Source organism: Barbatula barbatula (genome assembly GCF_947034865.1).
Source record: "Barbatula barbatula genome assembly, chromosome: 1".
NCBI lineage: Eukaryota > Metazoa > Chordata > Actinopteri > Cypriniformes > Nemacheilidae > Barbatula > Barbatula barbatula.
In genome coordinates, this window is record NC_136766.1 from 33,480,637 (window position 1) to 33,503,186 (window position 22,550).

Here is a 22,550-nt window from a genome sequence, read left to right on the forward strand (position 1 = left end):
TTTGGATGTTTCATTGTAAAATTCAAAAGCTCTGTAAAAAGCGCTATAGCACTAGGCGCAGATTAAACTTCAAACCGAAGTGTCGCAGCCACGCGGTTTCAAAGAAAACTCCTGGTGTGGAAATTGCAGATGGTAGGAAATGACACGTTTCTTTAAGAGTTCTGGTTTAGTGCCAAACAGTTCTGAAGAAATGAATCTGAATAACTTGTAAATTTACTAAACAGGGTTTTTTAATGAACAAGAATAACATCATTCAGTGACACAAGCCCTCAATTTCGAACCTGACCACTGTCGTGTTCTATAGAAGAGCTCATACGCAGTCTGGCAACCAATAAAAATGGCAGTTTTATTAGCTTCCCTCCCCAGAGATACAGAACCCACCTGTATGCCAGAGTAGACCCTGGTCATCAACTTCAAGCAATTACTAACCGCACCATATTCCATGCTCTCTACAAAGCACACAGGGATCCATTCCTCATCAGCTGACCGTACATTACGATCTGGACACCGGCCCGTCTGACTTTGAAAGCGGACCAAATCCTATACAGGAAGGACAGGCTGCAATATTTATCTAAATGAATCACCTCAACTAATGAATTGACCTAATCAATGTAAAGTGTTTTGTTATTTAGATATCAATAACTCGCACAATCATGAATGTACTTTTCGATGACACAAAAGTGAGTGAGGGTTGTTTTTGCAAGGAAGCACAATAGTGTGAGGGTGGAAAATAAACTCCAGGTTGGTTTAAATGAAACACATTGACTAGGAGCAATGATTAAACACACCGGCCAGAAAGTTATGTAGCAGCTCATTCCACACATGCCTGAAGAAAAGGGTCAAATACACAGAAACAAGCAGAGAATGTCAAATGACACCCGAAGAAAGAGGAAGATGTTTTATGCACTCAATGGGAGAGCCGAGCATTCAGACGCAACGTGCAGAAAATCTTCAGACATTCATGAGTTTCTTCTGAATAAAGGACGAGAGGAACAACAGGATGAATCTGTGTCTTTACAAATGAGAGTCTCATGGTACAAGGAATCATTTAGAGACTGCCGTGGGATAGTGTTATCCTTCTGATTAGATGCACAACCATGTTGTTCTCAAAATATTCTACAAGAACAGACAGGAAGAAAACAATGGAGTCCTAGAATGCATTAGGAAAGAATTGGTGCATAAACATTGTTGACAATGTAAAACCTGTTCTGGGTCAGTCAGATCGGAATAATTTTACTCAAATGGGGGTAGTCTGTCAAGGACATGTCTTATTATTACTAGAAAATCTCATTTATTTACACTCTTAGAAAAAATGATTCTTTGGGGTTCTATAACCAATGGGTTTCTTAACTCCGTTTCAAATAACCTTTTATGCCTAAAAGTTTCAGCAGTATCCAAAAAGGTTCTATTTAAGGAGAGACAACCTTTTTGGCACAGAGGGTTCTTTGCTTCATGCATTTGAAGGATTCCGCAATAAAAGTAATTGGCTTTTACATTGGTTGGTTTTACATTGCAATCAAGCATAACTTATTTAACAACACAAAGTAATGTTTGCATTCAGTATACTGCATTATCATACTATTTTATTATTTAACATGTAACAAACATAAGGGCATAATGTAATAATATGGGTAACACTTCATATCTTACTTTTGCATAGGCAGGGTGAAGTATTTCTATTACTTTCATCATTTATGGGTGATACTCGAGTCATGTTTACAGTACATGTTTAAAATATTTCATAATCAAACTGTTCTATTCTAAAAATAATTCTACTGTGGTTACTTAAGACAATAATACATATTTTAATCACATTTTCAATAAAGGAAAAATCCAAATGAAATCCATAAAGATTTACCTTTAAAGGTTCGATAATAGAACCTTTTCCCAGTCTGCAAAGAACCCTATAGAGTTCTATCTATTGAACCCTTAAAAAACCCTCTATGGAACCTTTAAGAGATTCCATATATGAAACGCCTGGTAGAACCTTTTTCTGTTCTATATAGAACCTTTCTTTAAAGAGAGTATAAAATAAATTATGCATTTTTAAGCACAATTCAGTATTATGTTCTCCAAATACATTACACTTTTTTAAAGATTTTCAGAATAAAGTTTGAAAAATTCTCTATTATTTAATTACAATATATTATCGTTTTTTAAACAATGTTATATGGAAAGCCCTCTTTGGGATGAAATACGACCGGGATGGTTGTCTGACATTCACAGAGGAACTTACCTTCCGTAAAAAAAATTCCCGGAACACCAACAATACGTCCTAACACACAAATATGACAAGACTAAACGCTGTACTCACATTCCCCTGGTTTACAAAGCCATGTGTCTTTGCAATCCGGTCAGCTTCCTGCTCTCCCCCTGCGATGTGGACAGCCCATGTGTTCGTGAAAACTTTCTGTCCAACGGATAGTCGCGGCCCAGAGGTCACGAGAATCAGTAGTGTGCCGAGCGTCAATAAGGCGAGCCGGAGATCCATCAGAGATGATGGAAATAACCAAGGCAGGAGCTGTTAATGTCACCAATTCCGTCAGCACAGCGACCCACTGCGATACCTGCGCTTCTCAGGGCACATGTATAGAGAGATCTCAGGATGAGAGCTGGATTTGGAATGGTTCAGGAAGCACCTGGGGAGAGAAAGAGATTGCAGAGTGAATCATTTGAGGTCACGGTTTAATAGTATAACTAAGGAAATGAATCACAGACCAACAAAAAAAGGCAATGTTTCGTTCTGCTGGTGGTTGTTAAATGCAGGGCATTTAAGAGATGCATGCAAAACATGTCAGACATAGAATCTGTGCAACTTGTGCCCCACGCATGCGGAAAGACGCATGCAAGGAGAGAGACGTTTGAAACTGCCCACTTTGCGCTGCACGGAAAGACACGTTTTGTGTTAAATGACAAACTGCGCAACTCGTGCTGCACGGAGGGATGCAAATCCGACCGGGACTGAAATTATAACGACAGACGACTCCTTTGCATGATTCATAGTCGACTCCTTTTTTCCCAAGCCAATAACTTCTTATCTCATTCATGTTCGGCTTTACAACTTGGCAGACTGATTACATTCACACACAGCACCATTACACTGCCTGAAATGTCATTTTAAGGACAACGTAACAGTTACTCTAAATACTGTTGTTTTTTCATTCACACATTAACACTGTAACACTGGATGAGTATCATCTGGAACCAAATGCTACTAACAAACTCATTTCAAGCTTTTAATACAAGTCAGCAGCTATATCACAAGGTTTTACTGTCTGAAGGTTGTGGAAAAAAAACGTCACAAGACTATTGAAGCGCAGGAAGCAAGTCATCATCCTTCCCGATAAGACACCAGCAAAGCGAATATTAAAGGAAGGACAGCAGACATATTCTTTCACAGAAAACTTGCATCAACTTCCACAACCGACTGCTTTATTTTTACAGCAAAATCAACTTTCCTCTCTTGTGACTAAACAAACACTAAACGCAAGATTCATGTTGACTTTAGGCTCGACATGCACTAAAGCTAAGCCTGTGCATTAGGGCATAAAGCAGCCGAATGTTTTTCGATTGGATGGGCGATTTGGCTCAAATCTAAATTCATTAATAAGAATTGACAGCATTATCTGACTCATTTCATCACACACACTTTAAACTTCAAAGCTCTTTCCAACTCCGTTTGTGTCTGCTGCGAATATAGGGTAGTGTCAACAGAACTGTCTGATGGTTCGAAGTACGTTAGGCGGAGGAATACATAGCGACTTTGTTTACTAGGAGCACTGTAGCCCCTGACTATCATTTTTTTAGGAGCGCAAGCAGAAAATTTAGGGGAACGCCTTAAATCACTCTGCAATGAAAGTATTTAAATGTTTCCCCAAAATATCTGTTTTACTGACAAATACTTTGTAATTTCTGTGAGTGGAGTCTATTTATTATCAATGTGCAGTTTTATTTTCATATGACATTTGACAATACCAGTGAAAGACTGAATCTGCAGATTTTACCAATATTAGCACAAAATTCTGCAGGTTCTGCATGTACATGGTATTGAGTAATGTCAAATTTACACAATCATGTGAAACAGTTTTAAATGAGTTTACATTCGTTTTTTGTACAGAAATGTGTAAAAATAGTTTTAAAATGATACCCGTCTATGCATTTATCTGCAGGTGATAGTGGTTTGGTAGCGCTTACAGAGAAGCTTTAAGGGCTAAGTAAAGAGACTGTTTAAACTCTGGATAGACCAGACCAAATTAGTACTAAATTCATTTGAACACACAGAAAACGTGTATGTCATTTTGTATGAAAACTTATACGTTTTAATGTTTATATTGTTAAAGCTAAACGAATGGTTCGTCTTAATACGTTCTTATAATATTGTGTATTAAGGACACTTTCATCATGTACACAACACAATGTAAAGAAAACTTCACAAGAGCTCTCGCCTGTCGTTCTCAAGTATCAAATCGTTCATCCTTACACTGTGTCTACACCGGACGCGACCGGAGCGGCACGACAAAAGACATTAGAAACGCATTAGAAACCATTTTAAATTAAAATGTTATCCACACAGGATGTGCAACGTTACAAACCCATTAAGAACAAGCAGGTTGTCATGTCGCGTCCGGTGTAGACAAGGTGTTAGGCTGAAAAAATCCATCACAGCAAACAGCGAATCGTAGTAATGCGCTCACGTTGTGTCTGTAAACTTGTCAATGAGGAGCCGAGCTGTGACCGACGTGACGACAGCGAGAAACATCAGTCACCCAGCTCCGTACTCGACCCTTCTCACACACATAGGCTCTTCTTTTCGCATTAGATTTAACAACTGGAAAAAATCCAAAGTGGCCGGTTGCACATGCGCTAAAATTTGCACGGTCTCAAAAACTGGTCGCAAAATACGACCATTTAGTTTCAGCCTGGAGCCCTGCATACTGAACCCAGCCGACCTGTCCACACCCCTAATGGTTACCTTTTTTCATGTAGACAACAGAAGCAATATAAAACGCAAATGACAACTCATGATCTGATAAGAAAAGGCCAAAATCAACCGCTGCCATTTCATTCAGGACAGACCTTTTATTCTACGTGACAATGTGGGACTCATGAACTTTGGCTTCAAATGACATGTCCCTCTTAACTCGCTCTTTGAGACACACACAATGTAATTATCATCATAACAATGTAAAGAATGCAGTCGGCTCTGTAAGTCATTGCAATCCAGACCTGTTCTACTACAGTTTTGTTTTTACCATAAGGGAAGTAAACTAAATATATATTCTGAAACATAAATGTCCTTTCACATTTAACAAGACACATAAATTGCCTCGATATGCTGTGAAAATACATCTAGGCACTTGCGTGGCAATCTGTAGTAAAGGTTTTAATCAGCCTATTTCCTAAATGTTAAAATGAAATCATACAATATGCATTAACCAGCATTTTACACGTCTAAAGTGCAAGCATGAACATTGATCAAGCCAAAAAACACCACAAAATCAGACAAATTACATGTGCAATGAGAATGTGAATTACACAATGAAATGAGGAAACAAACAAACTATTTTCCAATCTAGAAAAATCATATCAGTCTCAAAATCTGTAATCTTTGAAAAACACAGAAAAAACTACACAAAAAAACAATCTTATACTGACAGACTATCGTAAAGTTATGAACTTTACCGTCAACGAGTAAAGTTCTTGAGTCTAAACAGATTTTTGCTGAAAGCAAAACCAACTACACACGGATTATCTCTCTACAGTTCGTCGGTTGTGTTCTAATGTCTGTACTAACTATCTTTATCAAGACAAGAGACTAAAAAAACCAAACATAAAATACTCACTTGAGCCCGAGCGCGTCTCTAGCCCTGCCTAGGTCGGTTCTAAGCGAGAAGTGCGTAACTTTCCTGACAGACATTTAAAGCCGTGCCAACCCTGATTTCAAAGTACACCCACATTCATGACATCACTATGGTTAACACTTCACAGGGAAAGAAAGCCTGCGTAAAGGTCTGGAGGCATTCGAGACAAGACACAACCTGTGGGGCATTTGGATTCGACTGTTTCAGCCACTGCTGTGGGAAACACAAATTCGAACAGGCATGCGAACCATTTTCATTTCAAAACACAGAAGCAAATTCTCTTTTCCGGAGCAAGAGACAAAGTCATAGCCTAACACTGGAATGACTGAAACACGATGAATGAGAAATAGAAGAACGTGGCGATTTAATTTAAGAGACCAGACGCTGATTATGGATTATAATTTGTCCATCGATTATTCGTGTAACGGATTATGAATGCCACTTTATTTGTAAATGGTTCATTTGTGGGACTATTAGTGTTGAATTTCCTTTTCACAAAAATAACCAGATATATGAATTCCAGCTCAATAATAACTGGCGTTGGTATTTCTGCACACATATAGTGTATAGATGTCAACGCCATTCCATGACAAAAAAACAAATGTGATCTAGATATCCAACATTGACTATATTTTGTTCATCATTACTTTCAATTAACTTGTCCCATTTGATTTTTGGATGTACTCTTTCACGTTTGCTTTTTCAGACTGATCACGGGTGTATTTCAAATTCAACATACCATACATCAATTTAACAGTTGAAATCTACAACCAAACTAACGTGTTTTTCGAGCGATGCACAATCTCTGCTTGCTTTTTATTGCAATGTGTGGACACCGCTTGCGTAAGAAACTTCTTTGCCGCAGATAAAATACAAACTTTGCGGTTCACGACTAACGCGAACTGACAACTTACTCTTCCACAAACAATAACAAACCCCACTGACGCACGTAAACAACGCATTTAATTCAAACTGAGGCAAATGAACGTCTTGACGTTACCTCAACAGCATCGGTTTCCACTAAACGGCGTGAACTCCTCCGCCTCAGCGCTTTCCCGGATTAATCCAACGAGCAAAAGTAAACTCGGGGCGCAGATAAAGTAGTGTTTTAAAGACGAAAGACACGCCGAACTGTCGTGACTCCGACCGTGTAGACGAGACTTATAAAGTCCTCACGCTCTCATCTACCGTACAACAGGGAAACTTTGCGATGGGTTTGCTCGCGCCGTGTCACGTAAAGCGACGCTGCGGCGTCACCGAGACCCGGTTCGTCTGAGCCGCTTTTGGACGGAGGCACCGACATAGTTACGAACGCATGTTTGAACGTTTAAAAACGACGTCAATAAACAGAGCGTAAAATATCTCGCTCCGAGCGCTGGACGGGAGACGTGGTGTACGCACTGCTCCTCAGGAAATACGTCAGAGCACGCAATGAGAAGCGACGTCAAGACGCGCCCACTTAAGCAAAGGACGCCGTGTTCGGTTTTCTCGCGCCATCTTCTGGATGCACGCGCAGTTTACGTTCTGGGTAATTTGTGTTTTTTAGATAAAGTAAATAGATGTCAAAATAAACATTGAACCGTCAAAACAATACAAACAGTCGCTTTTTATTTGAAAATATCTTACGTTTAGTCATTTACCAGACGCTTTTATCCAAAGCGACTTACACAGAGTTCGGGCTGCTTTTTTTGTTCAAATTAAAGCATTTTCTGCCACGTACAAGTCACGTCGGTAAAATATCTACACTTAAATGACATTTCTATTATTTCTAATTGAAACATACTCACATGGGCCTTTTTTAACATACGATTCGTCGCTGTAATGCTTTGCACGTAAAAGCACAGGACGTGAATGTTTAATTACGGTTAAACTTTTTATTCCACCCAAGATATATACGCGAATAAACAAGGCTGTGAAATTGTCCAGACTTTTACCGCCGTCTAATGCACATGCGCAGTACGTAGTTGCACGTGCGTACGAATCTGGTCATCAATTTAGATCGCAAACGTAATCACGATGCTGTTTTTAACGTTGATTGTTTCTTGGTGAATTAGACGTGTTTGTTTTCTTATTTAAAAACGGCAGTCTCACCACTTTTCGAGGACGGCGAACTCTCAAATCGAGATGCAAATGAGGCTAGTAAACGCTTCTCTCCTGCGTTCGTCAGTTACCCACAGCTGGCTTAATGATCCAGCTAATGAAGCTCCCGAAGCCCGGACTCATTACGGTCACGCCAGCCGGGGTCATGTTTCAAAGTGTGTATTTCATTATTTTCCATCATTATTGTAATATTCAGGCATCGTTGGCTTAATTCCCAAAGGTCAGACTACTGCACGTTTTATTTGTCAGGTCTGCTTATAAGGCATTTCAAAGAAAGGAGCGCTCGTTATGAAGACGCACAGATTGAATCTTGCTCTAGGCCCTATGGCATTATAAATGCATTAGCATGGAAGGAAAGCAGGCTTTGGGCCTTCCTGTCTGTAATTAACGTATGAACTGTGCCATTTTAGATTTGTTTTATACAAACCCGGTCTACAGAACAATGTTTCATCTAGCTAGTTTAAGTGTCTGAGGGATCATCTCTCTCCATAACTTTGTTCTTAAAACTAATGTCATAAAACATTAGTGGATCTTAAAAAATGTGCATCTGTTCGAGATCTCTTACCAGCATAGAATGTTTCAAAGTCTCTGTGTGAACATGCACATCCAGCCATTGCACAGTGTGACTGGTTCAATACGGAAGTGTTTATTGCGAGTTAAATCATGTAAAACTTCCATGCGCTCATGACATTCAACTTTCACGCCATTTTGTGTTTGATGTGACGTTTAATTAAAAATGTAATAATTCAACAAAGAGGAATGAATAAACCATTTTTTATAATCTGTATAACAAATTCCACAATGCACAGACGAAAAACAATAAGCACTCTGTGAAGCTGTCAGCACAATGCAGTGATGGAGCCTGATTCCTGCCTGTGGAGACAAATGTATTAGTTTCACGGTGACGTATGTCAAAAAACAATTCAAAAGATAGAAATGTTTTCCTTTCAGCTACTTTAGCATATTTAATTGTAACTGGGATACAAATAAGCACAATAAAAGCTGGGGATTTGTGCTGTATTGCATACCTCTGTGCTCAAACATGAGTTCCCCTTCATATTGTGCCATGCCGAGCGCTTGTCTCCGCTCGCTGTCTAGTTCTACCCACTGCTCTTCTGTCACTGCCCACGCTTGTTCGGGGCTCAGCCAAGACAGCTGCGTTGCACCGAATACCACCTAGCAAGAAATGTAGGTCAAAACCTTTGAGCTATCATAGGAAAGACGTCCGGAGGAATCCAAATATTTCTGGCTCCTCAAACCTTATTACTATACCATCAGGGCCCGTATTCACAAAGCATCTTGAGGCTAAAATAGCTCCTAACTTGCTGATTTAGGAGGAACTCTTAAAAAATAATGGCCGTGTCTGTCCTAATTGTAGTCACTAAGATCAACTCACAACAATCCTAAAATGGCTGTAACACTGGCAGTCTACCTTGAATTGTAAACATTTTAGAAAGATTTTATGACAATGAGCTTAACCATAAAGACTAATATCTGCTAACTGTTTATGAGACGGGCAAAATGCTTACAATTAGCTGAAAATATACTTTATATGAACATATAGTTTATTTGCTAAAGATAACTTATTTTTTTAAATAATTCAAAAACCATACTGTTTATTGTGTATTATTGTATTTGTTAGCTGTATTACTTAATAAAAAAAACATTAAAATGATTAATATTAATTGGAATGTTATCTGTTTTTGTAAATGAACACTTCACTTGTTGAATTAGTCATTTAGTGTATATTTTATATTCTTAATCTGAATAAGGCAATAATTATATATACAAATATTTTATTTGAATATGACTACATTTTTATTTTAAGATCTTAATTTAAAAATGTCAGCATGAGACCTCATTCTGTAATCTGTCTATGATTAAATGACTGACAGAGACCCATCCTCTATCCGCCAATCAGTGTGGTCATAGTGAGTAAGTTTGCTGGCATCACCCATAGCTCAAGTTTTCTTCACGTTCTTTAGTAAAAGTTGCTCTCAGCAGTGTTCTGATTGGGGTTTCATCGGAAAGTCTTAACTTAAAACTTTTACAGCTGTTTAGGAGAGTTTTTGTTGTTGAAATAAAATGTTTTGTGAATACGGGCTCAGATTTTTATGAAGAAAATTTTTGAATATCTGTTACTCACGGCCAACTTTCTTGGAGGAATCAGAGCTATTGCAGCTGATGTCAATCCTTCTATTTGCTCTTTGACGAGTGCAGACATTATCATATCGTCTAGCCCAGCTGAAAACAGTCAGTTGTCTTATTATGAGCTTGCGTGTGGCGAGTCAGTATTGTCCAGTAAAATCATTGCAATGTACCCCTACTCAGTACCTGCCAAAGTCCCAATCTCAGTAAAGACCTCAGAGCCCCAGCTGCTGACTGGACCGAAGCCCAGACGATTGGACAGGCGTGCTGTCAGCGTTTCGGTCTGCTGCTCCGAACAAGGCAGTGCTGTCTCCCTCAGAAACAAAGCAGCCACACTAATGGACACACATACAGCACAATGCTTTCAATGTTTTTGTTGGGAATTTCATTGCTTTTACCTGTGTAAATTGATCTATTTCCTACCTTAGGTTGAACGGGTCTAGACGGGAAATTTCTGAAGAGGTCAAGCCGCAAAGCAGATGTCCGAAGGAAACAAGCTCCACCACACCAAGTTCTTCAGGTTTCCGTTTAAGTCGTTTCATTATGCCAAGAACAGCTGCTCTCATCTGTAAAAAAACTACTATGATTATCTCTTTGGCCATGCTCTCCGGATACTTTTAAGACAACTTGAAAACGCACTTTCTTAGCGTTCCATCCTTTGAGACTGCCAAGATTAGCTACCACAGCCAGATTAGACAAGTCAACAGCCTGTAGCTCTCGTTCACCCATTTCAGTCACTATACAGCCCAGTTCCAACACCCGTTCTGGTTTGAGAAGCCTCACTGGCTTATAAACCTAAAAGGTAATGCTTGTTATATAAGAGTGACTCAAGAATCATTCATTCATATTACTGACATGACCACAATTGTCTCAACTGGTCTGAGTTCCATCCAAAGTGCTTCACGTTGCTCTGCATCAAGAGTGCCGTCCTGACCCATGAATTCAACACACTCCTTCACCTCCTTCCTCTTCATTCGGTTCAGCTGATAAGACCTCCATGCCGAGGGGAATGTTCCTTTAATATCTGCACAGCTTGGAATGGGTCCTAATGAACAAATACTTACAATTTATCTTCCAAAGAGGTCATGATATTGGATGGATTGTGCAAGTAAATACAGTTAACGTCTCACCTCTTCTCATCCACCATTGACCTCTAATAATCTTGTGAATGAGGCTGTTGATCTTGTCACGTAGTCCTTTCAAATCCAAGCAGGCTTTACCCACTTCGCTTTCTTTCCAAAGCCACTGGCTCATCAGGACCTGCTCAACTGTGGCTTTTCGTAAATCACCCTTGAAAGTAAATGTACAAGTTACCGTACCATGTACCAATCTTTAGCTGCAAGAAAATGCCTGTGTCTGCCTTACCAGTTGTAGAGATTTTATCTGCTGAGGTGAAAGGGTGAACACAAGTCTACCCACATGCTCAACGTCCCCAACTGTCCATGTTTTTGGGTCCCTGCAAACAAATACATTTTCCTGTTTTTAACCAGGTCCCCACCAGACTTATGCAACATGAGTTCTTTGGTCAACTTCATCAGCTATTAACAGTTGGTGTACAAGCTAGACCAGTACCAAGCACCTCGATCCGGCATGGAGATTCACACCGGTCTATTCAGCTTGGATCACAGCTCTGATGAAACTAGTATTCCAGATTCAAGACCTTGCTTCCACAATGATACATAGCCCACAACTAGATAAGCATTTGGCAGATTCAAGCGAGACTGTGATAGAGTAGTCGTCCAACCTTATCAAGTACATACAAGGAAGGACAAGGTTGTACAAATTGAAAATGTAACTACTTTGTTTTACCCCAGCATGCTCCTCTCTGTAAGCAAAGCTGATATTTGTCTGAATGAGTCAGAGGGCAGGCAATATTGTTTCAGCTCCTCCAGTCGAGGTTTCAGAGCCTCTCTATCAATGTCAGCTAACACAGCCCTGTCCAGAAAGGGCAGAAGAGGACCAAGCATGTCCATGGAGACCCCAGTGAGGCCATCTTCAGAGATGCCCTATCAATCAAGATGGGAATAATCGCAAAAAAACAACAAATGTTGATTAGAGTTTATATTATTATTCATGTTGCACTACAGACAATTGTGGAATGTGAGCAGGAAATTTTCACTTACAAGTATATCCATAGCTTTGTAAGCGAAGGCGGCCTGCTTGTGTCGCGGTAGCTGCAAAAAGTAAATAAAGTGTTGACGAAAGTAGTCCAGTACTCTTATGAGTGAGGAATTAGACAGGTGCTCCATCATGGTCACCCTGTGAGACAAAACACAGCAATAAGACCCTACAAGTGAAGAAACGTGTGTCAGTGATCTTTGTAAGCAGTAAGCGATCTTACGGTAGGTTTGCAACAAATCTGGGTTCCAAGTTGTTAAGGTCTATGTCTGGCCGTTTCCGTAGCTCCATCACAATACACATCCTCTGTTGAAACACATAATAAATGTTGGTAATTTTCCGTTTTGGTTGCATGTGTGATAGCAATATTACTTTCCCTGCCAAGATAAGTGATGCGTTGAATAACATAATGAAATTCACTGTTAGTAAAACACATTATTTAAAGTGCCATGAGAAAATGTGACTCTACGGTTATATTACTGCACGTTGGTTAATCAAAGTATAGAAATCGCTGCAATTTGTATTTGGACAGTAAGTGCTTTTAGGTGTGATGTGTATATACTGAACAAAGTGATACCACAGTTTGTGGTATTCCTACCAAAGCAGGTCTGAGTCCTCCTGGCAATTTAGTGATAAACTGCAATAATTCAGTGAAGCCTGAGTCAGTGACCCAAAGCCTTAGCCATTCACAGGTCATCCCGCCTGCAATATGACCTAAATCTCTTCATTGAGAGAGAAACATTGTGCATTTGTTATTACATTTAGAAACGATGGAAGTGTTAATCATAAAACCTCACACTTAGCTGGTGAGGCTGACTGACCACAAAACTTATTCTGGATTAAGGGATAGAACGTCATAAATATATAGTCATAATTTATAGATCACCATCTCTTTCAAAACCTGTATGATTGTCTCTTTTGTGGAATCTAAGAAATTTTGAGAAATGTCTCTGTGGTTTTGAATCCATACAGTGGACATCAATAGGGGCCAAAATATTTTGAGTTCTGCAAAAGTTAAACTCACACAGGTTTGTAATGACATTGCAGTATAAGAATTCTATACTGGGGACCAGCATCACATCGAAAGCTGGTCCTTTCAGGCATTCGATATAATCAAGAGTGACAATCTAGAACATGGGTCTCAAACTCAGTTCCTGGAGGGCCACAGCTCTGCACAGTTTAGCTCCAACCCTAATCAAACACACCTGATTCTGCTAATCAACATCTTCAGGATTACAAGAAACTTCCAAGCAGGTGTGGTTCAGAGCTGGTTGGAGCTAAACTGTGCAGAGCTGTGGCCCTCCAGGAACTGAGTTTGAGACCCATGATCTAGAAGTATGCTAATGCTTGATATCACTTACAGTATTGATTCTCTTGTGATGTTCACGGTCCGATGAATCATCTTGAACAGCATTTGAGCCTGTTGTGTCAAATACAACAAGCAAGTCTGAGAAACTGGATAGCCCAGGAAGGTTGTATCTGATACACTTTGGCTGAGACAAAGTCTCTTTAATGTGGGCGATTATTAATTTATATTCCCTGGTGAGTGCTATTGTACCACAATAAGATCAATTTGCTTGATGACAGTAGAGGGGCTCAGATTATTAAACTACTGAAAGGGTCCTTTGACGCATAACAGCTAATCTGCCAAAGAACTCGAGACCAGCCGAGTACAGTGCACTGAATGTAATGTAATGTAATGTACACTGCTTCCTCTGTGTGTTAAAATGCTTGTGTGGTTATTTCAAACAAATGTTTGCATTTGGGGGGAAATAAATAGTCTGTTTCTATACATTTGAATACTAATATCTTACAATGACAGCTTGTGGGCAAGCATAAAAGCAAGTATACAAACATTTAGAGATAGACATAAAATGTTAGATGTATAGGCTACCTGTCGATGAGACCAGGGCATATACTTAAACAGAGATATGTGATGAAGAACTGTCTCTCCATCTAGATCTGACATTAATTTCCTCAAGGAGACAAAAGGTAGAAGACAATGTAATCGCTGTGTTACGTTTGCAGATGTGTGTTCCAGAACCTGCAAACAGACAGTATGTCTTATGCAAATGCACATATTGTAATAAAAATGACAAAATCTGGTTCATCTTCAAATTATTTTGTACTAGTGATGCGCGGATGGCGATTACAGGGTTGGGTCGGGTAATAAAAAAATAAATTTTGATTATTTGCGGGTCGATGAGATCAGTCATTAATTATAGAAATATAAACTACATTTCTCTAAAATAAAAATGTGTTTTAAATGCATTTTTATAAGGCAGATGCTAATTTGCACTCATTTAAAAGAAATACACGCGTGGCGGCGGTAGAGGGGGTCCTTTTCTTAAAGCAGCAATGGAAGAGACACAGATCCAAGGGAAAATTTAAAAGGGAGAATTCAAAACAAAAGGAAGAAATGAAAGAAAAGTGCCGTGTGGCGTTTTAGCAAAGTGGTTAACAAGGATGAATCAAATGCTGGGTCTGTAATATGCAACGAATGTGAGGGCTTGACAATTTACCGTTATCCAGCCGTTATTCGTGTGTGTTGCATGTTGCAGTGACAGAAACAGCGATATTCAAAGTCTGAAGGGAGTAGCAGATGCGGCATTTTCGCTCATCCGCGCATCTCTATTTCGTACACAGTTTGGGAGCACACACCTGTTGGAGTGCTAAAAGGACCATTGACCGATGAACAGGCTGCAGGTCAGATAGTATTTGAGACCAACAGTGACAATCGGCTGTTTCAGTAGACTCGGATAAAACTAGCTTTTTCAAGACAGAAGGCCCCAGACCTGAAAACAATGGCTTCAATCTGCAGAGTGTGTTTACACTAAGCTAAACAAGATTGATGCCATGAATATAAGACTTACTTAGGGTATGTACTGTATCATGATTTGATTCAATTAACTGTAGATTGGCTTAACATATACTTACGTTTGTTTCCTCGGCTATTTTGTTTAGTATCTGGAATGCCTACATTGAAAGTAATGGAAAGGGTTGAAATGTATAAAGTCAAAAATATACTAACACCCACCATTTGTCATTCTACTGTGCTTACCTGTGCAGGTGGAAAAGTGGGCACACCGCGCAAAGTTACAAGATTCAATAACTCGACTGAGGACAGTGTCTCCAAGAATGAAGCCCCCAATTGTGGCAGAATCCCATGTAATGAGGCCAGTTCCGAAGCAGATAACACACTGCTATTTAAAGATTTTAGAGCCATTCCAAGCCAATGTGACAGCTGAACAAATAAAACGTTTTTAAGAATAGAACATGGCACGTTATAACTAAATGTGTGCTTTAAATATAGTCATATATTAAGAAAATATATGCTCACCCTGCCACTCCCACTAATGTGTCCCTCTGATACGCATTGTGCCAGCTGCTGCCACAGGGTGGATGAAAGAGTTAGTGAGGACAATAACTGCCGTAGATCCTCTGAATTCAGGTAACATTTGAGAACTCCTAACCTGTTGTGAGAAACATGGTATCATCGTATGCATTTGTTATTCCAAATTGTCAAATGAGGCTAAACTTCCTACCTTAATACAGTGTCACTTGTAAGATTCTTTCCCTTGTTGAAAACAGTACGTAGAACATGGCGCCCCCTTGTGGCATCGAGGCTGCTGTTTCCCAGCATCTCTATTAAGGGGGTGAGCTGTGGGGAACATTGCTTTTAGGGATTGAAGTGAAAAATCTGAAAAGTGCGACTCTGACTGAGGAATTACTTACTTGCTGAGATGTAAGCTGCTGAAAGTGACTGATTGGGAGATGTGGAAGCAGAGGCATAATAGAACTGAGGAAGTATGGAGGCCACGAAGGGACATCTCCGGCTACATTGGACTGCAACAGTCGGTTAACAAAGGCCTGTTTCTGTGGGGACTTCATCTCCGAGCTGTGATCACTAATGGCCATCAGTCTGGAAGAAAAGGAGGCCGTTGGCCATACTGATCAGAGGGTTAAATCATATCATGCATAGTATGCTTCAGTTTTATCCACTTACACACTTTCATTGACCATAAGAGATCCAGGAAATGCCATAATGTCAGAGACGGACATGTATGGTATGAACTGGGAGAGGTCAATAAAGAGTTCGGGTGTGACACGTGGAAACTTGTGAATGAAAGCAGCTGTCATGGTCTCCATGGCTTCTTGTTCCTTTGGAGAGACCTATGAATGAAACCAGTCAGTTATTTGTAAGGTTGGGAATCTGAATCAATAAGCCAAATCAAAACTGATCAAAAGTAAGCAATACCCAACTCAACCATAGTTAGTTACATGTCTGTGTACTATTAAGTGGTGGCCACTTTATGTTGCATTATGGAGCAACATCACCTTGAATTTTTTTTGTTTACCTGGATGGTTTCCACTTGAATCTGATCCCAACTCTGATGAATATGGGAAAGGAATCGTTTCACGGCATCTTTTTCTGCTGACAGTACGACACTGCGAATACTATCCCTGGGCATCTGTAGGTACTCCTTATCAAAAGAATAGCAATCAATGCATTACATGTACTCACAAACCAATAGTACAATTTGGAGGCCCCTGTGTTTAGCTAAAGCGTTAAAATATGTTCAGAGAGCGAGAGTTATACCTGCATTAAAAACCGTAAAGCAGAAGAATTGCCTTCCCTCTGAATCAGGTCCCACAGGACAGGCTGCTTGGGAGAAAAGCCTTTGAAACTGAATGCATCAAACTTTATAACTGAGATGAATTATTAGAGTAATAAGATGAAACCTTAGCAATGCTTAACATACACTGAAACAGCTTAAAAGATCTTCTTTAAGGGAAGAGTTTTGCTCCCTCTTGAGGAAGATGCCAACAGTGTGAAGAACACTCATGGATCCATCTGGCCGTAGAGTTGCCCAGAAGGAAGCATTGTCCTGGAGGCTAGACAGAAGAATAGCCTGGCCTAGGCCTTGACGCGCCTCCTTTTCTCCATCCTCCAAACCTCCAGAGAGTCCCATCACATAGTCTAAAACTTGCAGCACATAGCTCACTGTAGCTAACCAGCCTGTGCGTTCATCCACTACTCCTTCACATAGAGTGAGCTGATGAATGGCTTCCTGTAGAATCGGCAAGGGGTTGACACAAAGTTGAGAGGTGTCAAAGTCATATGGGGCTGGAAGCATGTCAAACAGTTGTTGGAGGACACATTTGCTGTCCTGTTTATCTTCAGAGTTCAGACAGTATTCTAATAAAGATGGCTGCTGTAGGACCAGCATGAGGTACAGTGTGTTATTTTTGCAAATATAATCTTTCAGACCTTCTGTAGTACTGCAAAGCTCAAAGGTGGAGGAGTTAATAAAATGTTCTATCTTCCAGTTTGAGTAGTCACAGAGTCTGTCTTTGGACCCACCGTAGGAGTGAATGGGGTTGACTTTAGAGCAGTACTCCGCTGCCCAGCTCCCATCTTGGGGTACTTGCAGTGACTCGTTACCACACAGAGAGGCAATAAGGGCTGTATTATTGGGCAGAAAACATTTTCTGAAATCCTGAGCAGTGAGAGTTTTGCTGCTCAGCAGTGCTAAACAGTTCTTGGTGGCATCTGGATGAGATCCCCCAAAAACATCTGTGGAGAGCTGAAGACAGAGGTCATCGATGATTGTGTGGTTGATGAACTGGTAATCCCTAACAGCTTCTACCTGAGTAAACACACAGTAGAGACATTAATATTAAAAACTGTAGGATTTTTTGTGGAATTATGATCAAAATAGTTCACATTACCTGATGAGCATGTTGTAACCAAAATGTAGAGTTGGCACACACTGTTTTGTTAAACTCGCGTGCAAAGAATTCGCTGCAAACATGAACCCATAAAAAATCCTGTTCCGCGGCAGAGAGGTACCAAGCTGCGTCAGAGCAGGTTGCATGGAGGTCTATCCCTAAATGGCTGACTTCAGGGTCCCGTGAGCCGTCATTTCCCTCGAAAAGATTACAGTACAGAAAGACTGTAAAATTTGAAACCCCTGTGAGACCAGGGATAGAGTCATTGCAAGCAGCTTCTAGAATTTCATCAGAAGGTGAAAGGTCCAGGTCACCATGCTCATAGACATTCAGCCAGTGGTAGTGTTGTCTAGAACTTCTAGATGATAGTCGTTGTTGCCTGGAAGTCTTTTTTATCTCTTCTAAAGAAGGGCAGGACATGAAAGATGGCCTGCTGGGTAAACCCTCCGAGCGGAAACCCATTGCTTGAGCGTTCCATGTCAAGTTATGTCTGATTCCCCTGTATCAAAAAGGAGGGATTCAATTGATTTTAAAGAATTTTACACATAAATGAGTTTAGAAAGATCTACTGTTTCTCATGACGCTTACCACAAAATCAGTTGTCTGAGGTCACCTTTACAAAGAAACAAAAGTGATTGGAACATTTCAGGGTGAATGGTTCATACAAATCACAGATAATCATAGAAGATGGTTAATTGAGGAAAATGAAGAGCCAGCCACTGTATTATACAATTGAACCTGATGTAATAGCATACCTGAGCACATAATACCAGGGGTGTATGGTTACCAACATAAACAAAGAAAGGGGAGATTATCCAGGCTATAGTATTTAGTTTAACAAAGATCTGGTTAATGACTATCATGGCCATTGTGATTTTAGTAGTGAGCCATTACTATCATACAGCAAAAAACTCAACCAAGTATCAAATGATTCTATCTTACAGGTAAACTGTTATAAGTGTTAAAGACTTTAGTGTCTACATTTGAGCTTTACTTGCCTACTGAGCATCTTCCATGATGACTGTACTGTGGTTCTCCCACCATGGTGCTCACATCATCCAGCAGTGCCTTGGTCATATGCAACACTTTTCGTCTCAGATTACCATACACCCTGCGGCCAACGGTGTGAAGGAGTCCACGTCTGAGGTTATCCAAACCCTGCAAGAGGGCAGGATTACGCTCTGCAAACTGTACTGCCCTTTCTCCTGCATTTGACCTTGACAAAGCCTGCAGGAGCAATGCCTGCATAGAAGCAAGACTCTCTGAATCAGTGTCCGTTTGGTTCATTAAGAGTTGCTCCTTATGTAGCACCTCAGGTGGCACTAGGAACGGCTTAAAACGTCCTGTGGAGAGAGCTGCGTCTCTTTGACTGTTTTCCACACTTAAAGGGTGTAGACTGACTACAGGCTTCCAGTTTCTGGTTTCCATAAAGCTGAGGAGCTGCTGCAGCCAGCTCAGGTTGATGGCACAGTCATTTCGTCCTTTCAGGACACAGATGAAACCCTGTAGACCTGCAACAGCTTGGCTGTAAGTCCCGCTAACCAAAGCTTGAAGAACAGTTTCAAGCAAGGCGCTGATGGTCTTCCAGTTCTGGGAAACAAATGTCAAAATGGGTTTTTGCGGCTGCTGCTCTGTTAGGGTCAAAATGCTTTGTATTAACCCTAGGAGCCCATCCCAGTGTGGGCTGCCTCTGAGAGACAGAAACAGATCTTGAAGCTTGAAACTGGGCCGTGGAGGAGTTTTGCCATCCCAAAATCCAAGTGATGTTTCCAGTCCGGTTTGAAGCAAAGTGTAGAGCAGGTTCTCCCAAAACTGGTCATCGCTGAAAGGTTGCGGTCGATCGTCAAACTCTGCACTCATCTCTTGCAAGTACATGGAGATATTATAAAGGAATCCTGAGAGCCTGTTTCGGTCAAAAGCTTTATTTAGAGATTGTAGACCCGTAGATTTTCTTGGCAAGAAACCTAGAGACTTGAGACCTCCCAGTATGCTCCTCACTATGGAATGAATCTTTTGATCTTGCTGTCTTTCTACAGGTGGCTGTGTCTTGTGAGGGTTCCAGCCTCCACCTTGTCTCCATATCCCAACCAGTTCTTTAAAAATGGCTTCCTTCTGGTCTTCTTTTTTACTCCCTAAGTATTGGTAAAAACTAATTAGATTTTGGTAAATTTGGTAAACAAATTGAGTCATTTTGATAGTACCAAAAGACAACACGAAAAGCTAATTCTTTTCTTACCTCCATTAATCGCCACTTGTCCCAGTAAAAGCAAATTCAGAACAATTCCCACCTTTGCCATCCTAAGATCCATTGAAAAGGCTCAAGGTAGCGAGGACAAACTCATTTTGTTGTCTTTTTTAAAACGGTGGCTGCATTAGCGTTCCTTCAGTAGCTGGCGGAGACACTCGGAGAGTAAAGTATCGCACTGTGCAGTGCACATTAAACCTTAATGACTATTCACTGTCACTTGGCTAAACTTTCACAAAGAAAAGCTTACCACATTAAGTCAAAGTTATTAACTGACAGGCTGTTTGGTTAACATTCTACAGAATTCTACAGATTTGCATTATAGAATTACACTTATTTGTTTTGTATGACACCTTCAGGTTACTTTAAATTAGACAGAAAAAAAAACATCCTTTGAATACTTACCTACTAGCGATTGATTGTATTTAATCCTTGCCAAATGCATGCAAAATGAAAATAGGTTGAATGTGTCAAAAATGTACCATGCTATTTCCACAATTACTGTCCTCTACTTTCTATCTCCCCTCTCTCTCTCCGTCTTTCTTTTTCTCTCTCTCTCTCTCTCTCTCTCTCTCTCTTTGCATTTGTCACTTTGTGATCTGTTCCTCCTCCCAGTCTTTGAGATTCAATTGTATCTAGTAAAGCAGCTTCATGTTTCAGCGACATGGTCCCATCATGTGCCAGCTGACTGTGCTGGAGTCAGAGGGCAGAGGCAGTGATGTAATATGAGAAAAGAGAAAGGCCAAGAATCTCTAAGAGGGTTTACTCTTGTATCACAAGGTAATTTCATAGTAATTAACATTAAAGTAGTTACAAAGGTAGGACATCACTGAGGCTGAAAGGGCAGCTGCAGATATACACTAGATAATGAACATGAAAGTTTGAATTTCAAGCTGTGAAAAATATTAATCTTATTTAAAATCTTGTTGAAACAAATATGTTTTAAGTCGGTTGATGAGTTCTGTGTTATAAAATTTGAAGTCTTTCAAAAATATATCCAGCATTGTGTTTACTGTCAATCTTCAAAGTAATCACAAAGTTTGATTTGATAATCCCTTTTCAATTACTTTCAATTCACTATGACACATCTCATGAGCAGTTTTCCCCCAAGCCAACACTTAAACAAACGAAGTTACCCTTCAACACTAGATAGTGTCCTTTTGAGTATTGTTTTACTTCTATGGCAGCCATCAGGTCGCCTACAGCTGTCATAAAACAAAGCATCCCTGAGCCACCATCAGCAGACAATCAGGCCCTTCACTGATGTTTGAAATCATCTCACTCTTGTCTCGGGCCTGTCTGCCACGCTTGAAACCCAAGCGGGATGAGTGAAAGGCCTCTTACCGGCTCCCCACAAGCCCTTTAATTCTGTGTTGCTGTCGCCTGCAGCGGAACAATAACTTCCTCTTGTATTATTGATACCCGAGGGAGCGGCGGTCAGTCAGCAGCATGGAGCTCAGTTGGCTGCAGGAATATTAAATGAGAACTTTACTCTCCAACTCAAATCGCACACAGCAGTGAGCTTGTTTTTTGATATGTATGACTTTGAATGAGTAAATATTCACAAAGATTAAAAGACTCTATGGGTGCTATCAAACTTGATTGTCTGTATTGCATATCAATAAAAGGTTATTTGAGGTTAGAATTATCCTTAATAAGTCGAGACTTGAGTCATTTTGAAGAATTACTCAATGAAAAGGTTGTTATCAAGCAATTAGTCTGAGTTATAGATCCATTGTCCGCCAGCTCATGTCATTAATCAGTTTGATTTGCCTTTATACATTAGAACGTTGTCATTAAGCTCATTACAAATGAGGAACATCTCAAGTTTGACATACAAGAGTTGATATCGAGAACCACAAGAATTTCCGCTAGTTTTTAACAATGCAACACTTTCTCCGAAGTGCCTTGAAATATATGTCTGTTTGATACTTTGACAATTGGGAGGCTCAGAGATGACGTATTTTTGAATGATGCGGATTCATTCACGGGGTAATTATTTGCCAGGGAACATAGTTTTTATTTTCATATTTTATAATGTTTGACAGAGTTGACAGAGGCTTGGTGGTGGTGACATTGCTTGGAGCGACCTTAAGTGTAGTCTGTTTATAGCATTGTGTTAGCTTTATACTTCTGCCGATTGTATTTCGGATTTGGTGTTTATTTGTAAAGGTTATCTTGATAGCCAAACGTGTAAACATCATAAATCTTTGTTAACCACAGAGCTCATTTTTTCCCAAAAGGAAAATGCATAGGCTTTCGGTCGAGGGTACCATTGCGGCGCTTCTGGGTTAGCCTACAAAAATATGTAATCTCTGAGGTACTGGAATTCCAAAAAAGGTTCA

General features: G+C 40.1%; 2 protein-coding genes across 5 annotated transcripts in view; both read right to left on the reverse strand.

Annotated features, from left to right (window-relative positions):
• furina (furin (paired basic amino acid cleaving enzyme) a) overlaps positions 1-8,343 on the reverse strand; it is a 75,257-nt gene extending 66,914 nt beyond the window's left edge. Inside the window, exons 1-2 of one of the 4 annotated variants that reach the window (XM_079459449.1) lie at positions 7,953-8,343; positions 2,315-2,639 (exon numbers count right to left, since the gene is read on the reverse strand). In XM_079459449.1, coding sequence (XP_079315575.1) covers positions 2,315-2,491 — 177 coding nt within the window. In that variant the 5' untranslated portion in view covers positions 2,492-2,639; positions 7,953-8,343. Of the gene's footprint in view, positions 1-2,314; positions 2,640-5,843; positions 5,953-6,861; positions 7,292-7,648 lie in introns of those variants that run through there. The other 3 variants (XM_079459450.1, XM_079459448.1, XM_079459447.1) reach the window with 3 other exon arrangements.
• Positions 2,543-20,257, reverse strand: LOC306901706 (stereocilin; the record flags this gene model as incomplete). The annotated part of the gene is made up of 24 exons (XM_079469690.1): positions 2,543-2,639; positions 8,789-8,834; positions 8,990-9,137; positions 10,108-10,205; positions 10,296-10,444; positions 10,533-10,675; positions 10,749-10,904; positions 10,961-11,154; positions 11,240-11,399; positions 11,475-11,565; positions 11,919-12,115; positions 12,233-12,368; positions 12,451-12,533; positions 15,289-15,471; positions 15,568-15,700; positions 15,773-15,888; positions 15,963-16,149; positions 16,234-16,400; positions 16,586-16,711; positions 16,828-16,890; positions 16,991-17,878; positions 17,961-18,459; positions 18,988-20,092; positions 20,197-20,257. 24 exons carry the CDS (start codon positions 20,255-20,257, stop codon positions 2,543-2,545), a joined length of 5,226 nt encoding a protein of 1,741 aa, XP_079325816.1.
• Between the last annotated feature and the right edge of the window lie 2,293 nt (positions 20,258-22,550).